This window comes from Micrasema longulum, unplaced genomic scaffold (genome assembly GCF_059751315.1).
Source record: "Micrasema longulum isolate JH-2025_06_02 unplaced genomic scaffold, ASM5975131v1 h1tg000469l, whole genome shotgun sequence".
Taxonomy (NCBI): domain Eukaryota; kingdom Metazoa; phylum Arthropoda; class Insecta; order Trichoptera; family Brachycentridae; genus Micrasema; species Micrasema longulum.
Window position 1 is genome coordinate 1,757,340 of NW_028277667.1, and position 21,089 is coordinate 1,778,428.

Sequence of the window (21,089 nt, forward strand, 5' to 3'; positions counted from 1 at the left end):
ATTTTGATTTTGTACTAAATAATCTCATCATGAGAAAAGCTTTATATAACCTTTACTGTTTTTTTTTAATAAAAATACAGAATGACTAAGAAAATGTTTACATTTTTCTAAATATTCACAACTATCGCCGATTTTCTTAAAATAATTGCTGCAATTTTTTTACTACAAATGACCACAAAATTTTATACTGAGCAGCCTTTTTTCGTGGTACAGCTTGCCCTACCAACGCTTTTGATTGGTCGATGTTTGAATTTAAATGAATTTTAAAAATTTTCAAACTGCCGAAAGCCCGGACGTACTGCGGGTGCACTGTGTATTTTCCGTTATTATATTTTGCCATTTGTTGCTATTGCTAAGTTTTTGGTGTTGTGTATTTCTTACCTGTGTTATTAATTTTATATATTTATACTCGCGATGTCTTCGTCTACAACGGACGATAAAAAGGAAATACCTCAAATCATTTATGACTGCCAAACTCGCTCCACGTACGAACGTAACAGGTTTTTTGGAAAAGTGAGTAAACCGTGGTGTTCTGCAGTTATTAATGTGTTAAATTGTGCGTTTGCCTGAATATTTTACTCTCAACTTTATAGAAATAATGACTATACCATTGCAGAAGCTATTTACAAACTTTGCGACATGAGTTTTAAGTCATGTTTTTGTCATTTCTTGCCACCGCTGCCAACCTTTCGTTCATTTAAACCATCAATATCTTACTTTTACGATAAGATTTGTGGGGAAGTAATTGATAACTGTTTGTTTGCAAATTTGAGCAAATGATCCGTAAGTATTACGGCGCGATGCGCGGATAAGTCTTACGATATGAATACTTGTACACCTTGGCATTTGGCATTTATGCGCACGAAAAGGATCAATACTAACATTTGTCATAATTTCGAGTTGTTTTACTGCATATTATCATCTCCTACTCTTCTCCCAGTTAAAAAAATGTTTGCTGTCAAAATGCACGTACAAAGAACCGTCACATATCTCGGGTGTAATCAAAACCACATTTTTCTTATATTAGGCCAATAAAAAACTCAACTGTTCTCGTAAACTTTCAAATAATATCGTTACTTCTCACGCTAATTGGCTTTTGGTATATTAATTTGGTCAAAGTTAAAAGTTATTACAAAGTTTAAGTTACGTGAAGCGCCCTTATTTTGTAACAAAATGGCGCTATAAAAGTTTTCCATAACCTATTATTATTATTATTGTTAGCTTAGATTTCGGGAATCTTAGCATTCTCAGGAAACGAATAAAAAATGGCTTATACATTCAACAGTCTTCATTAAATAGATCTCAGATTAATTAAGATATCTCAACCACACTTTAATAAAACTGAAATAAATTTAGTATATTTTTAGTACAAAATAATAATAACAGTCTTTTATTAAAAAGTAGTTCTAAGATGACTGTTTTCTTCGATGAAATCCCATGAGGGTTAAATCCCATACTCGTCTAAAAAGATTTGGACAAGCTTAAAACATTGTCAAAAATACTTATTGCGTTTATTCTTTTGAACTATTTATTTATATATACGCCCAATGGGCATTTTTAAGGACATATTTATACATAGAAAATTATTAAAAAGGGAAGTAGAAAGACAATGGTATATAGCACTAACGGCTCCTGACCGAAAACATTGGCAGTGCATTTTTACATTTTGTCAACTTGTATATCAACAGTCAGACAGTCCGCGCATCGGAGCCAGGAACGCTAAATTTGCCTAACATTATACGCACGTTATAGATAACTAAGTCAACTAAATTCGTTCTAATATCATGTCATTACGCATGTTCAAAGTGACATTACAAACGAACTTCAAATCTGCGCATGCGTCGGCAATGCCCGGAGTATGTATATTATCTTCTCCCTCTAACGCACGATTCACCGGTATGAAGCGTTGTCTATCTCGCTCAAATGACGATTTTAGGAGATATGTTACATTTCATACAAATTCAGAGTAAAGCATTGTGCAAAACAGAACATGCACGGGGACGATTGCGCATGCGTAGACAAGATGAGAAAATCGTCCGCTAGAGTCGATCTCGCTAGATCTTTTGGCGCTAGTATTGAATATTATAATGTTAACGAGTATAATATAACAATGAATCCCTGTTTTTTTGTGCCTGTAACATATTTTTGCTATCAATAAAATGACTAATTTATCCACACATATTTTTACTTGGCAGTGCACTGCACTTATGCACATAGTAAGGAACCACCTCTGGTATATAGTAGACTCGGTGGGAGTGGAAGCGAGAGAGAGGTGTTTATAATTGAATTTGATTCAGTGATCGTTTGAAAGAAGACAACTTGTTATCAAAGAAATCAACACTGGTATGTTTGTTGGCAGACCTAAGAATATATTCTTAATTCGTTTGCAGGCACTTTTTTCTCGTAGGATCCGCTCATCTGGGCACATTGTATGATACACTAGTCCGCAGCATACTAGAATACTGTTCCATCATTTGGGACCCTTCTGAATCAAACCACATCCTTGAAATAGAAAAGGTTCAAAGGCGATTTTTGCGATGCTCATTTCTCAAAGAAAATATTAATTATCCATTCTTGTATCCATCACTATTTCTAGCAGGTATGCTGGATTACGACACCCTCAAATCTCGTCGTCAAATTCTTCTCGGGAAACATTTCTATAAGCTGATTTCTGGAAGTATAAATAATCAAGAGCTCAGTTTGTATGTTCCCAATAATTATATTAGAGCGAGATCTCGTGCACTGTTTTACGCATCCAGGAGCCGTACAAATGCAAGTCGGAATTCACCCATTAATATGGCAATTTGCTTGTTGAATACAGCTTCTGCGGATAAGATGGATCTATTTCTCTGTACATATCGGCAGTTTAGCAGCTATCTGCTTTCTATTCACTAACTTCTGACTTATATTTACAGTCTGCGTTACGTTGGGTTTTACCTTTCCCTCACTAAGCATCCAAAAATTATACATGATCCAAACGGGGGGACTAAACGACCCCAGCGCCTACTTGTATATGGCATCAGGAGAATAAAACATTGGAAGTGTTTATGACCGTGCAATAATTTATTCATGTTTTCGCGTACACATATTTTACTCATTTGTGTATTTTATTCATTTTTGTTAGTTTGCCGAATGCTAACTAACTAACTAACTAACTAACTAACTAACCATCACGCCATTTCCCCGGAGGGGTAGGCAGAGAGGATAGAACGCCACAACACTCTGTCCTGGCACACTTCCTTTGCTTCCTTCACACTCATACATCTTCTCATGCACGCACGTCGATTATTCCGACTTTTCACATGACCACTTTCAAGAATTTGTTGTACTTGATCATGCCATGTCTTTCTCGGCCTTCCTCGACTTCTACAACCAGACACATTCGCATCATAAATCTTTTTAGCCGTTCTTTCATCATTCATTCGCTCCACATGACCGAACCATCGCAAAAGACCTTTCTTAATTTTGTCGATAATGCTTAACTCAGCCTTGCATTCTGCTCTAATTTCGACATTAGGGCACCTATCATACATTGTTTTTCCGCACATTCGCCTGAGGGATCGCATTTCAACAGCATTCAGTCTACTTTCGTCCCTTTTTTTCCAACTCCATGCTTCGCTTCCATACATTAGGGTTGGTACCAGAACTCCATTATGAACTGCTAATTTAGCCTCTTGCGATAGACACTTATTTGCTACGACAGACTTTAAGGCACCATTAACTCTGTTACCGGCACTAACCCTCCTTTCAATATCCTTGTCCATATTTCCATCTCTAGTAAACATACTACCCAGATATACAAATTCTTCGACCTGTTTCAAACTATCTCCATTTACTACAATCTTACATTCAGTCATAGTTACATAATGCTTATGTACATAAAGTGTAATTGACCAAATCGGTCTACGGGGGATTCGAATCCCCCCCTTCAGTCCGGCTAGGTTAACGGCCTTATTTCTTATTTTTTGTAATATTTCACTTCCGATTGGACCGCAGTTAATAAAAGTAAACCTTATCTGGACACTTTTGTCACTGTTTTTTATAGGGTCACAATATCTCCTACCATAATATAATTACTTTATAGCAGGCGTGGGTAACTCGAGATTATTTGTTGAGCTGCCAGTCTTCTCGAGAACTCGAGCTGGAGTTTTAAATCCGGCTCGCAGATCAGCTGGCATTATTTCACGTTAATGCCGCGAGCTCTGTCGGCTATGGCAGTAAGCCGAACGACACAGGTCACACTGTTGGGCTCAAATCTGATGTACTGGCGATATTCATCGCGCGCCGTGACGGCTTATGGGGAATAGGGATTTGCAATTTACACAGGTTGATCTATAGGGCAAAAAAGTACATGTAATGAATATAGAGGAAACAAGGTCTTAAGCAGAGCGGTGTGGCTATCTTCTGCCTGCCCCGGGATACGGTTTGATGGTTTTTAATATCTTAACAGAGATAGAAAGAAAAAATGTTAAAACGAAGGATTTACAGGGCTTGTGAGCTGTCATTGCCTGGTTGGTAAATGTTAAAACTTCCATATCCCCCTTTTGTAAATGGTATCCGTCTCTCATGTAATATGTTCTTTTTCTTAGCGGTGGGGGTAACTGTTATGCAAGCTCCTAACGTCACTGCGACCTATGAAGATCTATTGTGACGAGTCCCCGTGAATAGTTCTCGGCCTCTATAAAGAGCCTGGCTTCTGTGTGGAAGGCGAGAGTTTACATTTTGCTAAATCTCCATCTCCAAGCCCAGATCCGTCAAGTATTGGGCTATTAGGAAGGGGGCGAGCTCTTTAACGGGGGGATTCGAATCCCCTATGTACGGATTTGGTTAATTTCACTTTATGTACATAAGCATTCGGAAAACTAACAAAAATAAATAAAATACATGCATGAGTAAAATATGTGTATGCGAAAACATGAATAAATTATTGCACAATCATAAACACTTCCAATGTTTTATTCTCCTGATGCCATATACAATTAGGCGCTGGGGTCGTTTGGTCCCCCCGTTCGGATCATGTGTAATTTTTGGATGGTTAGTGAGGGAAAGGTTAACATCCTTAGGTTTAACCATTGGTCCCCCCAGGATAAGACTCCTTTTATGATCATTAATAAAGCATCACATTAACATAGAATGTGTATAGGTGTTCCCTCATCTGCACTCCAGAACCTACATCTAGAAGTTTCTGAAAGGTTCATTCTAGCAAGGCGTTTGTTCAATCTGCAGTGTCCTGGAAGGGACCTTATGGAATTTGTTAATCTTAATAATTTTATAGGGGTTGAATCCAGTCCTTGTCAAGAAAAATTTGGTCATGACAAACTCGAAAGGTTGTTGGTCAAAGAAGTATAAAATCCGAAAAATATTTTCAGGTGTTTCTTATTAAAAATTAATAATAAATTTTGTAAATAAATATAGTCCAGAATTCCAACCGTCCATATGCTCTGTATCTGCAGTTTATGTTGTAATCTAGCTCTTATTTGTAAACGATCGTAGTGCGTACATCTAATTCGCTGTGTTTTAAACATCGAAAACATAAATATAGGAAACATTATAAACTTACATGCTCGTCCAGGCGGTTTTTTAATTTCGCTTTACCGGGAAGGCCTTTCCATTGCCCCACAAATCGGTTTGTCAAATAAATATGCAATTTTATTTCAGGGTGGGTTTGCAAAATGTTACGAAATCGTGCACACGACGACGAAAGAGGTGTACGCGGGGAAGATCGTCTCCAAGAAGCTGATGGTGAAGGCGAACCAGAAGGACAAGATGTCCCAGGAGATCGCCATCCACCGCTCTCTCTGCCACAAGCACGTGGTCGGATTCCACAGCTTCTTCGAGGACAACCTCAACATCTACATAGTCCTGGAATTGTGTAAAAAAAGGGTAGGTCTGTTTGGAAAGAAACATTTTCTGTTCAATAGTAACCGACGAGTGTTTTTGATTCGGTAGCTATTGTCACGAAAGAATCCTCACGATATGCCAGTTAGTGTATACTGCCATGCCCGGGACCCGGGTTCAATTCTTAATACTGCAATATTTCACAGTCCCCGCACTGGCACCTGAAGTGTGAGACTGATCATCTTGCCTCCACCTATATCAGGTTGCTAAAACAATTCCTCTTCTCTAACTCATGTAGTGTCCATGCAGCTCAACTGTAGAATCATCTCCTGTCCTCTGTCAAAGATATTTCTGCAATATCTCTGTTTAAATCACGCTTGAAGAAACATCTCCTCTTTCTTAACCTCCTAATTTCCTTTCTCTTTATTCCCTTGTTCCATTTATTTACAAATATTGCTTTTCTATTTTTGTATCTCTCTCTTCTCTCTTTTCCACATCCGCTCCTAAGTGGAGCATGTAGACCCTATTGCCAGCCAGCACTCTCGCCTACTCCCACGTCAATCCAGCGGCCCTTAGTTCCGCCGAATAAAGTCAAAAGATCGTCATCGACTGCATTCCAGGACAGCGTGAGCCCGTAAGTTTAAAGAAGAGGCGACTTGGATTTAGGTTCTCCTGATGCATGCGCAGCACGTGTCCAAGCCAAGACCACCGCTGCATCCTTAAGATACTCGTTATAGGAGGCTGCTGCGTCCGCTCTCGGACTTCAATGTTAGTTATAAAATCAAACCACCTTATACCTAATATTCTTCTCAAGCACTTTACTCTCAAAACTCAGAAGTTTGGTGTTTAAAGGTTTGGTAAGGTGCCAAGATTCACACCCATATAGGAGCACTGGCATTTTACGAGTGTTGAATTTTTGTATCTACTTTGTTTTATTTTCTTTTGTAAGCGAAACTTTCTGAAACATAAATTACACAAATAACACTTTTATTTTATTGAATGGTTGGAAGAAGTTGCTATTTCATAATTAGCCAAATGACAATTTCTCATATCATGTATAAGAATTTAAATATATAAATTTTTTCATTTAAATTATTTATTGACAATTCTTGATGGAATTCCATTGTAATGTAAGGAATGCCATTGTAATGATGTAATAACTTAAATTATCCATACACTGTATAATATTCACCAGTCTGAAGATGCCCATTAGAGGGTGAAAGCGCTAATTGGTCAAAATAAATAAGTGGAAGTGTGCCAAGTATTTTTTAAATTAATAACTTATATGTAAATATACGTTATTACATCATATCAATTTTACTGTGTAATGTAAGACCGAGATAAGCATTATCCACAAAATCATGAAAGGAGTTCTGCTCTGATTTGTACATGCGGAGCGGATGGACGACGAAAGAATGACTTAAAAGAATTACCATGTGTATGTTGATGGACTCAGAAAACGAGGAAGGATAAATGAAGGACATGCCGAAAGTTGAAATAATCAGTAAGCAAGGTGATGCAGTGATATTATTAATTATTTACGGACTTTTATCAATCTGTTTATTAAACTATTTATCAATGGTAAATGCATTTCTTTATAATAATAGAGACAAGATAAAATATACATGAAATATATTTACAAAAGGGTATTCTCTTGGCTTTATTGCCCCCAGTACCGCTGAGGCCGGGCTCGAAAGTGAACCATTTGTCATTATTGAGAGCCTAGCAGTCAGCCAACAAATTATTATTCTTTATTCGGATAACCAACAGCTACATTTATGAAAAAAAATAAGCCAATTACAGGTTTTTACAAATAGCACCACAGTAATTGAAATTAAATTATCAAACAGAAAACAAACAATGATCTAAATCTAAAAGAAAAAAAGAAATTGGAAAAAATTATTAACATCATTAAATATCGGGGTACCTAGCTAGCTACATTTATTCATTCATTATTTATTTACGGTAATTTATTTATTCAGTAATTTATTTATCTATTTCGCACCCGGAACAAATATTATTTCTCAATTGGTAAAACGATTATAGAGGAAAGAAGGATAGACCGAGGATGAGGAAGGAGACGTTTCTTCAGATGTGATATCATTGTGTTTTGTTTCCAGTCCATGATGGAGCTCCACAAGCGGCGAAAAGCCATAACAGAGCCGGAGACCAGGTTCTACATGAGCCACATCCTGTCAGGAGTACAGTACCTGCACAGCAATAGGATCATTCACCGGGACCTGAAATTGGGAAACCTGTTCCTCGATGATAACTTGCATGTGAAGATTGGGGACTTTGGACTTGCCGCTAAGATTGAATATGAAGGTATGGTAATCAATTATCAGTTTTTCACAAATATAATAGTAACATATTACAACAGGGACTGCAGAACTCTACGCATCTACAGGGCTTATGACATGTCATTGGCTGGTTTAAGTGGCCACTTTACACACTGTAACATTTACCATTCTGTCTATATTTTAACATCTATATTCCTTCGATTCTTCGATCTGTTGATGTTTGTGAAGTAAAAGAGCTGAAACCTTTATTTATGCTGGTGAGATTCATCTAATTGAATTATTTCACCTACTTACTAGGCAACGCCTGAAAATGTTATTTTTTCAATTTCTATACTTCTTCATGGACCAGGTAATTTATCAACAATATTTTGAGTTTCTGGCCACTTAAACCAGCCATTGACAGGTCATAAGTCCTGTAGATGCCTAGACTTCTATATTACTGAAATCTGAAACCTTTATCTATCTGATTTTTGCGAAATTCATTATTCGTCAATGAGCGCGTTCTTGCCGTGTTACCGTTAATTTATCTTTTAATTTCAGGTGAGAGAAAGAAAACGTTATGTGGTACGCCAAACTATATCGCTCCCGAGATTCTGGGTAAAAAGGGCCACTCGTTCGAAGTAGATATTTGGAGTATCGGCTGCATCATGTTCACACTCCTTGTCGGGAAGCCGCCATTTGAGACTGCCACACTTAGGGACACATATAAAAAAATCAAGGCCTGCGATTACAGGTAAAACATAAACACAATCAGTCCCTAGTGACTATTTCATGAGGCGGACCGTTCCACCGTTCCACACGTCTACATATTTACCATTGATAAATGTTTAGCTGGATTTAAGCAAAACTTCAACGTTTTTAATTTCATAAAATGTCCCCTCGGTTGCACATTCCGGTTAAATATTTTTAAAATATGTCATAATACCTATGCAGCATTTTATATATTCCAATAAGGTCGTGTCTTTCTCACTCTTCTCCGTTCTAGTGTGTGGTCAGGTCAAGCTCCGAAGCCTTTCCTCATATGGAAATCTACACAAAACATGCGGTGTCTTGGTAAAATGTCTTTGCGGTCTCTCCAGCATGTCGATGACCTTTCCGAAATACGGATTCCATCATTGAAACGCTTGTTCAATTAAAGGCCTTATGTCCTTGTGAAGAAAGTGGCATCTCCAGTTTTACATAAAATGAGTTGCAATTTTTTTGTATCCTATTTACAGTCATGTTGTTGTAGTTTCTGAGGAACGACAAACACAAAAACGGCTGTATCTTCATATTTTAACGGGAGCAAATCGTTAAAATAAAAGATTTAGCACAGCTTACAATTATATTTGACCTTCAATAAAAATGTTTATGCGAAAATAAATAAATAAAATAATCGTTAGTCACTTTAAATCATCACCACCGTTTATATCTTCCTACAGAAAAATGTCTATATGCCCAGCCCGTTCTCAGTGAACGATGAAACTAGCCGATTACCTCAGCTTATTCCTCCATACAAAAAAGTACACTATATTTTACATCTTTTTCCCAAGTCAGCTTTTTTAGTACTAAAACAAGCTTGCAGATTACAAATATTATTTGAAAATTCTCTATTTGGAAACTAGTATTTCGAACATTATTTCCGAAGGACTATTTTTCTTTGAAAGGATACCGTTTACTGACATATTATGTATCACAAAAGACATGTGGCATTTGCAGTGGCCGTTTTTGGCATTATTCATTTTAAAAGGAATCGGCCAGTGCTCAGTGTAAACAGTTACTGCAGAATGTCATGGTGGTATTTGCTAATACGCTTTTGTACTAGTATTAAAATAGTGAAGAATAAAGCATCGTATATCGCGTGGTTAATAATGGTTGTTGTTTGAGTAGATTTTTTTTAAAGAACGACCGAAAAAAATAGTCATTTATCATTATATTAAAACAATTAGTAACGAGAAAATGTTTAAAAAGGCTATAAAAAAATGGATAGTGGAGCTAGGTAGAAGTAAAATGGATTGTCTCATTCGCCCATACCAATATTGAATCAACTGCTCCACAAGTATATAGCTTATACCCAGGTTATTGTCAAAGCACTCGAAAATGGTCAGCAGATTGATGTTCTTTATACAGATTTTTCTAAGGCATTTGACAAAGTAGATCATAAAATTCTCATGTATAAATTACATGCCTTGGGAATAAGAGATCCATTACTATCATTTATTAAATCGTATCTAACTAGTAGGACACAAAATGTTCGGATAAATAACTATTTATCAACCAGTATTGATGTTACATCGGGTGTACCTCAGGGTGCTCATTTGGCACCCCTGCTTTTCAATTTGTTTATTAATGATGTTGCTAAATCATTCTCTTACTCTCGTTTTTGGCTCTTCGCGGACGACAACAAAATTCTCAAAATAATTCAAACTTTACAAGACTGCTTTCTTCTTCAATCAGACATTAACTCTTTTAACCGATGGTGTAAAGTCAATAAATTAGAACTAAATATTAAAAAATGCAAAATAATGTCATTTCATAGAACAAAGCAACCAATTTCCTTCGAGTACCTATTAGAAAACTCCAAAATTGATGTAGTCAAGTCCATCAGAGATTTAGGAGTTGTTTTGGACTATAAACTGACATACAACGAGCATATAGATAATACAGTAAATAAATCACTGAAATTACTTGGCTTCATAAACAGAATATCCTCTGATTTTACTAATGTCCGTACAATCAAAACTCTTTATTGCTCAACTGTTCGCCCTCTTCTTGAATATGCCTCAGTGGTCTGGTCTCCATTCTATGTCAATCGCATAAATCACATTGAATCAGTCCAACATCGCTTGCTTCGAAAAATAGCGTGGATGCTTGGACTAGAGAGAGATAATTATTCTTATGCTGAAATAGAGTCAATGTTAAATATTTCTAGTCTACAAAAACGTAGAACTAATATTGACTCCATATATATGTTCGGCATACTAAATGGTATAATCGATGTTCCATCATTACTGGGACAAGTAAAATTCAATATTCCGACTCGTAGATTGAGAAACAGTGAAGTACTGTTCATCGATCAGCATAGAACAAACTATGGCCTAAATTCTCCAATGACCCGCCTTTGTCGTATTGTTAACTCAAGACAGGATCTGGACTTTTTTGGTTTAAGTTTACAACGATTTAAACGAGCACTAAATAAATAGTCCAGATCTTGTCTCGATGTCCCTTATGTTTGTCAATGCTTCTTTCTTTTTTCTTTAAATGTTTTAAACTACTCTTTTATTGTAATATTTAAACCTTATAAATTGTATACATGGACTATGTCCGTTAATAAATAAATAAATAAATAAATAAATAAATGTTAGGTTTTTGTTATTTTTTTCATTATGTGTTTTGTAGTATAAATAATATAGATGTATATAAATACCTTATTTTAAAACTGTCTGAATATTTGTTAATTATGTTTGTTTTTTAAATTAGTCTTCTTTGTTTATTCTCAAATGTAATTTCAAAAAAGTATATTGTTAAGTGTCATCGGCACGGGAAACCCCAGTGAGGTCACATTATTTTTATTATTAATTATAGTTTGTAAGCGAAAAATATGAATAAATAAATATTAGTTCCAATTTTTGTAGATTACCTATAAAATAAATCACGGCTCGCTACTGCATTTTAACCCTTCCCCCATGACTGCCCCCGGCACGAGATACATCAGTTAAATCCCAACAATCACAAGGTCTCACAACTAGAAGCTCTATCGTCCAATTCCACCTCAATCCCGAGAAAAACCTTTCCAGCAGGGTAGTTCCAGACTGGAATAAATTGCCAAGCCTAGATGTCCATTCCATTTTGGTCAACCAGTTCAAAAACCGTTTGGATCCTTTTTTGAAGAAAGAAGATATAAGCGCACCAGCAAAGGCGGCCTGCCTGTAACAAATAATAACCAGAATAATGCGGCAGGCAGAGTAGAGATCTTGGGTATTTTTCACCACGACAATATAGAAATCATAATGTTTTGCCTGACATTTAAAATTTGCCTGTTTCAGAATGCCGTCGTACGTGAACCGGGCGGCGGCGTCCATGATCATGCTCACCCTGCAGGAGAACCCGGCGCTGCGGCCGCCCGTGGAGCGTCTGCAGAGGCACGAGTTCTTCAGCTGCGGGTTTCTGCCGGCGGCACTCCCCGTCTCCTGCCTCACCATGGCCCCCCGCCTGGACCAGCTCGAAGCCAGCGACTCCGCGCGACGGCCCCTAAGCGAGGTCAACGGAGGTACGCCTACATTAATTTTTTTTTTAAAACTTGCGCGATTTTTTTTTCAAAAGCATTTCTCAAACTTAAAACTACATAATAATTCTAAACTTGTTGCAAGGAGAGGGAAAATACTTTCGAGACGGGAATATGGAAGCTCAGGGCGTACAAGGCTTATGACCTCTCATTTTCTTATATCTTTACTTCAGAAAAGATCAGAAAGGATAGCATCCGTTTTTTATAATTGCTGGGTATTTTTATTTTACCATCTTTGCATATTTAAATTTTAGTATCAATTTTTTCGTGTTATGTATGCATTGAAATATTTGTGTTATGTACATAAACGTATATAAAATAAATAAATTGAAATTGGGCTGGTTTAAGAGGCTGCTTCGCCCACTGTGTAACATTCACCATTTTTCCTATGTTTTCATTTCATCACACATTTTCTCTTCCTAGGAGGGAAATCCAGTCTTTCTACAAACATTTGTACATACTCAAAACATTGTACAGTACAATTCATTGTACATACATATTTTGGAGAAAATTTCGAAAATCTGTATCCTATTTTACACGGGGGTTATGTTTTACATAACATTACCATGTAAATAGCAATGTCGTATTTACATTGTATTACTGATATGCAAGATTGAATTTTTGTTTAAAAAAAACTGTTATTTGCACCGTGTTATTTTGAAACCATGTTAAACGAGAATAAAAAGTAAAATTTGTTATTTCAATCATGATTGTCAACCCCTATTTTCTCTTATATACTATAACAATAAGATTTGTTTAGTCTCTAACCAGTCTGATGGTGACAATGAGAATGTTCAGTCAGGGGTGGGCTGCCAATTTTTTTAACAAGGGGCTCGCGGGGGGAGGTGTTTGGGAGGGAAGTTCGTGGGATGGGCGGAAGGGGGAGAGGGGAGGTGTATAATTTTGTTCTAACCATCCAAAACACTATTTTCGAATGGTATTTTTATGACCATGTGTTGAAGTCGTTCTCATAATTAAGACTGCCAGGGCTGTGCATTTACTTAAAATATTAAGTATTAACTTAAATGTTATTTATATGTGTAATCATTTGTGCCCAATTGCGGTAAAGGAACTTACTTAAATTGCATTTATGTACTGATTTGATATAAGAATATTGATTCCTCTTAATTTAACAAGGGGCTCACCGGCCCAAGTTAAATTTAACAAGGGGCTTGCTCGAGCCCCCTGCAGCCCACCCCTGTGTTCGGTGTTTTTTTTTAAATTTAATTTCATAGACTATCAAACTAAACCAATTTAGTTTTTTTATTTTTTTATGTGGGAGTTATATTATCATTACTATGATTTTTTAAAGTTTTGTAATTTTAGAATTCCCCACCTAAACTAATGCCAATTATACCATCACTAGAGATAATGAAGATGAATTACTGATATTTGATCAATTTTTCCACTTAAATTGTTGATTTTTTTCAAATAATTCAATTTTTAGATTGCATTATGTCTGCGGACTCCCCGATGAAGAAAGGAAGCTCGGCACCTAACCCGTGCAACGTTCCGACCTTGGCACAGCTGAAGAAGCAGGCGGCGGAATACAGAGAACACCTTCAGAACCTCAAGGATCAGTTGGTCACACTACTCGAATCAAAGGTAAAATTTTTGGGAACATCTTACCCATATTCAGTAAATGTTACAACTTTTATACTTTGTGAAAATCAACAAATGGACGAGTTGAAGAAATATGGATGTTTAAGCATAGGAAGAATAGTAAATAATGTTGCCACATTTAAACCAAGAACATTGGTCACGGGTATAAAACGTGGGTCGCCGCCAGCTTTTTGTTGTAACCTACAATATTTTCGCATAGATATTTTAGTTTTAATGTAAAATCCTAATTATGTCTTTTTACGACTTATTGTAATTTTGTTAGTTTTTATTCTAACCAACTACGCCACGGCGCCTGTCGTGGATTTTTCTCTGCCAAATTGTTTAGGCATATAATATGCTTCCCCAAATAATTGAAATATTTTTATTAGTTTTATTTTATGCATTCACATTCAAGGAGCATTTACTAAAATAAACATTGGTACAAACATAATAATTTTAATTAGTTAAAAGTTGTTTTTTTTTTTTTAAATGTTTTTAGATAATGATTTCAAGTTGGCTAAAGCATTGAAAAATATTTGAGTGGCATGTGAATGAAAAACATAATTACATAGAAGATTTTTTTTTTAAAAGAGACAATAGCATTTTATGATTTACCCAAATATTCTCATTTTTATTCAGTCTATAAAAATAAAATCTGTTTTTTTATTCAGATTTTTTTTTACTGTAATGTTATCATAATAATTTATTTTGATTATTGTAAATAACGTTACGTCGTATTCAGCCCGCCCGGGAGCAGCGTGGGGCGACAGGAGAGGACGGATCAGACCCGGCCGCCCAGCCACTAGTTTGGATCAGCAAGTGGGTGGACTACTCGGACAAGTACGGCTTCGGCTACCAGCTCTGCGACGAGAGCGTCGGCGTCACCTTCAACGACACCACTAAGCTGATTATGCTCGCCAATGGAGTGTAAGTTATCACAGTCACTATTATCTGCATGGGGATTACAAACGAGTATTTTTATGTATAATAGATATTGATGTATCTTCGCTTAGCTCACAACACCGTGTAAGTCATTTATAATCAATCTAATCATTATACTAACTTGTTGGTAAATTAAATCAATAGAGAAAACGTAGAAATCATCAGACAGTTTATTGTGTTTTTCCGATATTTATTGGTGCCTTTTTCTTGTTTTAGTCCTAATTTTAAAATACAGTTTTTTGTGTTTTACAGATATTTATTATTTATAAATATGATATCGATGGTTCAAACTTTTAAGTAAAAAATGTTTGCTGAATTTATTTTTTTGACCGGGCCCTTAAAAAAATAAATTAGGGGGTTAACTGTACGCTGCCCTAGTTCTTGTATGTTTAATAGATCATTATGCAAATTGTACAAAAGACATTTTATTTGTTTTTAAAGTCAAATAAGTAAAATCAGTAAGTGAAGATTGGCACTAAAAAAATGCTGAAAATACTATTTATTAATGGAAAAAATAATAATTCTTTAGCTACATGAAGGCGTAATAAGATAATGAACATATTGGCATTCATAACTCTACTACTACTACTACCATCACGCCATTTCTCCGTAGGGGTAGGCAGAGAGAATGGACCGCCACACACGTCTATCCCGGCATGCAATCCTAGCCTCTTCCACATTCATACATCTTTTCATACATACCCTTCGGTTCTGTCTGCTTTTGACATGACCAGACTTAAGATTTTGGTTTATCTGATCATGCCACGTCTTCCTCGGTCGTCCTCGTCTCACATTGCCGTTCATTTTCGCCATGTATACTTGTTTTACAATTCTTTCGTCGTCCATTCGTTCTACGTGACCGAACCATCTCGGAGACCCTTTCTTAATCTTATCAATTATACTTGTCTCAGATTTACACTCTCGTCTGATTTCATCATTCGTAACCCTGTCATACATTGATTTCCCACACATTCGTCTAAGAGATCGCATTTCAACCGCGTTCACTCGGCTTTCATCCTTCCTCTGCCACTTCCATACATAAGTGTTGGGACTAAAACTCCGTTGTGCACTGCCAGTTTAGCTTCGGTTGACATATTTTTTATTTGAAATTACTGTGCTTAGTGCTCCGTTCATTTTTTTGCCCGCATTCACTCTTCTTTCAACATTTTTTTCTACTCTTCCATCTCTTGAAAACATGCTTCCCAGATACACAAATAGTATAACTCAATTTTTTTTAAATGGTTTATTAAACATATGTACAAAAACTAGGGCAGCGTGTAGTCAGTTTTGGAAAAGAAACCCACAATAAGCATTTTAACAAATTTCAATAGTAAATCAAAAATGTTCATTACACTTCACGACCTATTTTGGATTTAGTTTCAAACAACGATTGTACGATGTATGTATTTTCAACTAGCATTTCTGTGTTTTTTTTTGTGAATGAAATCATAAGATGATTAACCTTAGGAAATTAAATCCTAAAACAAAGTTTTAATGTATTTATTTCATAAATTGACATAATTAACAGAAATGTGCACTACATCAACCATAGAGGCCAGGAGTGTTATATGACCCTGAGGGAGTACCCGCAGGAGTTGGACAAGAAGATGAAACTGCTCAGCTACTTCCGGAGGTACATGAGCGAGCATCTCATGAAGGCCGGTCAGTGTGCTTATTTTATTCATTCATCTTTTGCGCAATATACAGGGCGATTGGAAATTTGACCTATTCTTTAAAAGGGGTTATTCTAGAGGTCATATGCAACTAAACGACCCTTCGTCAACTAGGGGCCGAAAATTATTGGTTCAGAGTTGCAGAGTTGGAAAAAAATCTAATATTTATAATAAAAAATCAGGCTACGTAAGTTAAAAAAATTAAATTTGGTAAAGAATTGATTTACTAGAAATTCCAAATAAACAAAAAGCGTGATTTCTGACAGTGAATGGCCCATTTCTCATGTATTGTCCGAATCTACGCACAGTAAAAATAGGGGCATTTTCAACGAGTAGTAAATAAACAATATTTTGAGTTTGTCTAAATTTTTGTAAACAAGGACTGGATTCAACTCCCTGGGGAGCTGTTTATATTAACATATTACAACAGAGATGAAGAACATTATGTCCATGAAGAAGTAAAGAAATTGAAAAAATAACATTTTCAGGCGTTGCCTAGTATGTAGGTGAAATAATTCAATCAGATGAATCTCACCCGCATAAATAAAGGCTCCAACTCTTTAATTTCTTAAACATTAACAGATGAAAGAATTGAAGGAATATTGATGTTCAAATATGAGCAGAATTGTGAATGTTACACAGTGTGTAAAGTGGCCACTTAAACCAGCCATTGACAGGTCATAAGCCCTGTAGATGCCTAGACTTCTATATTACCTTCTCTTAAATGTTCTTCATCTCTGTTGTATTATGTTAGTAGTAAATAACGCACTATTCAAAAATAGAAATCAAGTTGGTATAGAGTGGAATTTGACCCTCTGATAGTGAGTCCACAACACGGGACCACAACCCGAATCTGTCTATCCATCGTATTTAGGCCCTTCCCGGTCTTCTTTGTCCTTGCGGCGTGTTCTTATCATACGCTAATCAAGAAATGCGCAGAATAGTTTTTGACTTATTTCCAAACACTTCTCTGTCAGCATTTGTTGTGCAAAAATTTGATCCGTGCATCCATGTCCACTCGTGAAGGCTCCTTGCACATCCCACACTTTATTTTTCGTCACCTTTCTTACTCTCTAAATTCTAATTTTCCCATACAGTTTACCGACAGAACTCAGAAGACTGATATAGATCCTTTTCCCTTATATAAAGACTCGACAACTTTTACAAAAAAATGTATTTTTGGCTGTGAGTCTAAAACCTTTTCTAGCATCAAGCGTGTAGAATTAATATTGTTTTAAATTAATGTAAAATAATCCAATTTCAAAGGTATCTGTATTATGGTTATGAGCGCAGTGGCACTAATATTAACGAATTGTATATGATACCTTATTGGCTGCGTTCAAAACACACTGACGAATCAAATATCAATTTCCTTGACCCTTTCCTTCTTTACCTGATAGTTATGCCTCCTGTTCCATTTTTCAGGCGCTTCGATCCCGGTCCGTGAGTCGGACACCCTCTCCCGCATCCCCCACTTGCACGAGTGGTACCGCACCAGCACGGCTGTCGTCATGCAGCTGACTAACGGCACTGTACAGGTAAACAGACATAATCGGCCCTTTCCTCACGTTTAACGGACAAAGGAATGCCTGCCTCGAAACAGGTTGTACCTAGATTGGCAGAGTACACACAATCTAGTAAATCTATTACCACAAAAATGTGGTAGATTATAGAAATTTTTATGTTAATATACCATTATTATCCCTCTGGCCGCCTCCCTCCGTGGTGCTTGACTCGCACACGGAAGGTTCCGGGTTCGATTCCCGGTAAGAACACAAAAATCAAATGTGATTTTTCTCGCGCCTGGGTATTCTGTAATGTAATTCACCACTGTAATTGGACCTCCTGGCCTGTTGTGGCGAAAAAAAAAACATTAAAACACAAATACATTAAAATTGTTACATTAATATAATGTATAATGTTAAATTAGTAATGTCATACAAATTGTGTTATTGTAAATATGTACATAAATATTACTTAAATTATTATAAAAAAAAAAAATGTTTCTTTTATACGGTTTTGAAACAACATGTTTATTATTAATTTAACAATGCGTAATAGTAATATAATTACACATATAGTAAAACACCTGTTTTAGCAGTAAAAAAAGGCATTTAACTGAGGAAAACGCTAAAGTGAGGAAATAAAAAACTGCAGAAAAATTGCAAAAACAGTCATAATTACGGATTATTCATATTTACCTATGATTTCATTTTAAGAATATGTATTTTTTCAATCAATACCTCAACGTGTTTTTTTATTGAATTAAAAAAACATTTTTACATAATTTTATATATATATATATATATAGTTGGATAATTTATATAGCGCCAAGGGCGCTGTACAATTAATAAATATCCCAGTACGTCTTGCAGCTACAGAGCGCATGGACAGTTAGAAATTTAGCCCCCATTTACACATTTTAAAAATTGACAATTAAATTTAGTGTATTAATGATACTAAAAAAAAACAAATAATATGAATAATAAAAAGGAGTAAGATTACAACACATCTTGCAGCTACTAAGCGCATAGACTGGACTTCTAGACCCCATTTACAAAATTTAGGTATTTTAAAGTTGATATATGAAAGCTAGATAACCAATCATCGTGCAGCTACAAAGCGCATGGATGAGTGGAATTCCAGCAAAGTTAGAATGATATCAATAAATTTACAAAAAATAGAGCGTAGTAGTAAGTTTGTCAAGTGTTCATGCCAAGAAGTAAGCAATAAAAAACTAAATAAACAAAGCACTGTATCAACTTTATGGTTAACAAAGGGAGATAGATGTCCGAAGAGAATCTTTTGTAGACAGTAGGTAGATACCGTCACCATGTGCTCACTGGCTGCTGGAGAATTTCTGGAAACGCACGTGTGTAGACTATATGTACGCACTTAATCTTAAATACACGAAAATATCAATTTGAATTTGGAAATGAATATTATGGAAAATGTATATTTAGTATGGATGGCAAAAGATCCCATACGAGGAAGCTATAAAGGTACTTAAAATTGTAATGATATTAAAATGCAAATGATTTCAGATAAACTTCCAAGACCACTCTAAGGTGATCCTGTGTCCGCTGATGGCGGCCGTCACGTACATCGACGTGGAGAAGAACTTCTCCACCTACCGCTTCTCTACCATCCGCGACAACGGCTGCTCTCCCGCCCTGCAGCACAACCTGCGCTATGCCGTCGACAAGATCGCCTACCTCATCACCAAGAACTCGTGCTAGCGCCTCCTCTGGATCACTATCTAACTAAGCCGAAAGTATTTTTGACATGTTTCCACAGAGGTGAAGAAATTCTCAGAGAAAGGTATACATTTGGAATCCTCAGAAATGATATTTGCCGACAAGGACTCAACAAGGAAAGGGATATACGTATTACAAGAGATATAAAAATGTTTTTAAAGAGGAAATATGAAAGCGTCGGCATATACAGGGCTATGAGCTCTCATTGACTGGTTTATGTGGCTAATTTATTTTTGTCTTCGGGGAGTCGGATGAATCTCACTCGTATAAATAAAATTTCACCTCTGGCTGTGACGCATTTTGTGAAAAAATCGACAGATGGAAGAATCAATTAAATATGGATATTCAAACATAAGCGGAATAAAAAATGTTACACACAGTGTGTAAGGTGGCCAATGGCAGATCATAAGAACTGTAAATGCATAGACTTTCATATCCCTAATTAAAAAATGTTGAAATTATACTCAGAGTGATAATACACCACCCGCTATAGACTCGCTCGTACGGACAAACATTATTCTATGATTATCCACCACGAAGTTAGAAATACAACGGGGCGAAGGTACTCGGGTCAAGAATTGCAAGCGCAAACCAAAGCCGTCCGTTACATGTTTGCTGTTAAACCAAACCAAAAATTTGGAACGCTTTTGTTCTATGCAATGGAGTGAAAAAGCATCTCTGTAAGCGGGAGTGAATTTTTATTCTGAGGAATTATAAACTTTTACTCACGCCACATAGACTTGTAAGCGCTGAAAAAATGTCTGTCTTAAAGCTGAAATCTGATCAGATTTTGACTCTAAAAATGTTGTATTGTGTTCACTGGAACCTCTTTTTACACGGTTTCAAATTGACACACTGCAAAAATTTGTTGAAAATTTTTTTTGAACATTCATTTAACAATGCGTAATAGAAATATAATTCTGTATGCGAGAGGATGTGTCTATTTGCTATATCTGTATGTGAGAGGTAAACTACAGAATATAAAAAAACCCAACTTTTCAGGAAAGACAAATTAGTGATCTTTTTATACTTTAAACATCTGGTATTATTTTAAGTAAATTTGTTTTCTAAAATATGTTAATTTTTATGTGTTTTTACAATTTTGTTTTTAGACTTTTTTTAATGCCTAAAATGGAGATACATTTGTTTACTCCTAAATATTTTTATGGTACAATATCAAAGGTCGTATGGGAAAACAACGATAAATATTTAA

At 36.0% G+C, this 21,089-nt stretch overlaps 1 protein-coding gene across 1 annotated transcript; it reads left to right on the plus strand.

The window, feature by feature from the left end:
• Positions 1 to 248: 248 nt before the first annotated feature.
• polo (Serine/threonine-protein kinase polo) lies at positions 249 to 20,226 on the plus strand. The gene is made up of 10 exons (XM_088226834.1): positions 249 to 513; positions 5,659 to 5,883; positions 7,959 to 8,163; positions 8,679 to 8,871; positions 12,164 to 12,387; positions 13,850 to 14,007; positions 14,747 to 14,931; positions 16,475 to 16,608; positions 18,045 to 18,157; positions 19,664 to 20,226. Exons 1-10 carry the CDS (start codon positions 415 to 417, stop codon positions 19,856 to 19,858), a joined length of 1,731 nt encoding a protein of 576 aa, XP_088082960.1. The 5' UTR covers positions 249 to 414; the 3' UTR covers positions 19,859 to 20,226.
• The last annotated feature ends 863 nt before the right edge of the window (positions 20,227 to 21,089 follow it).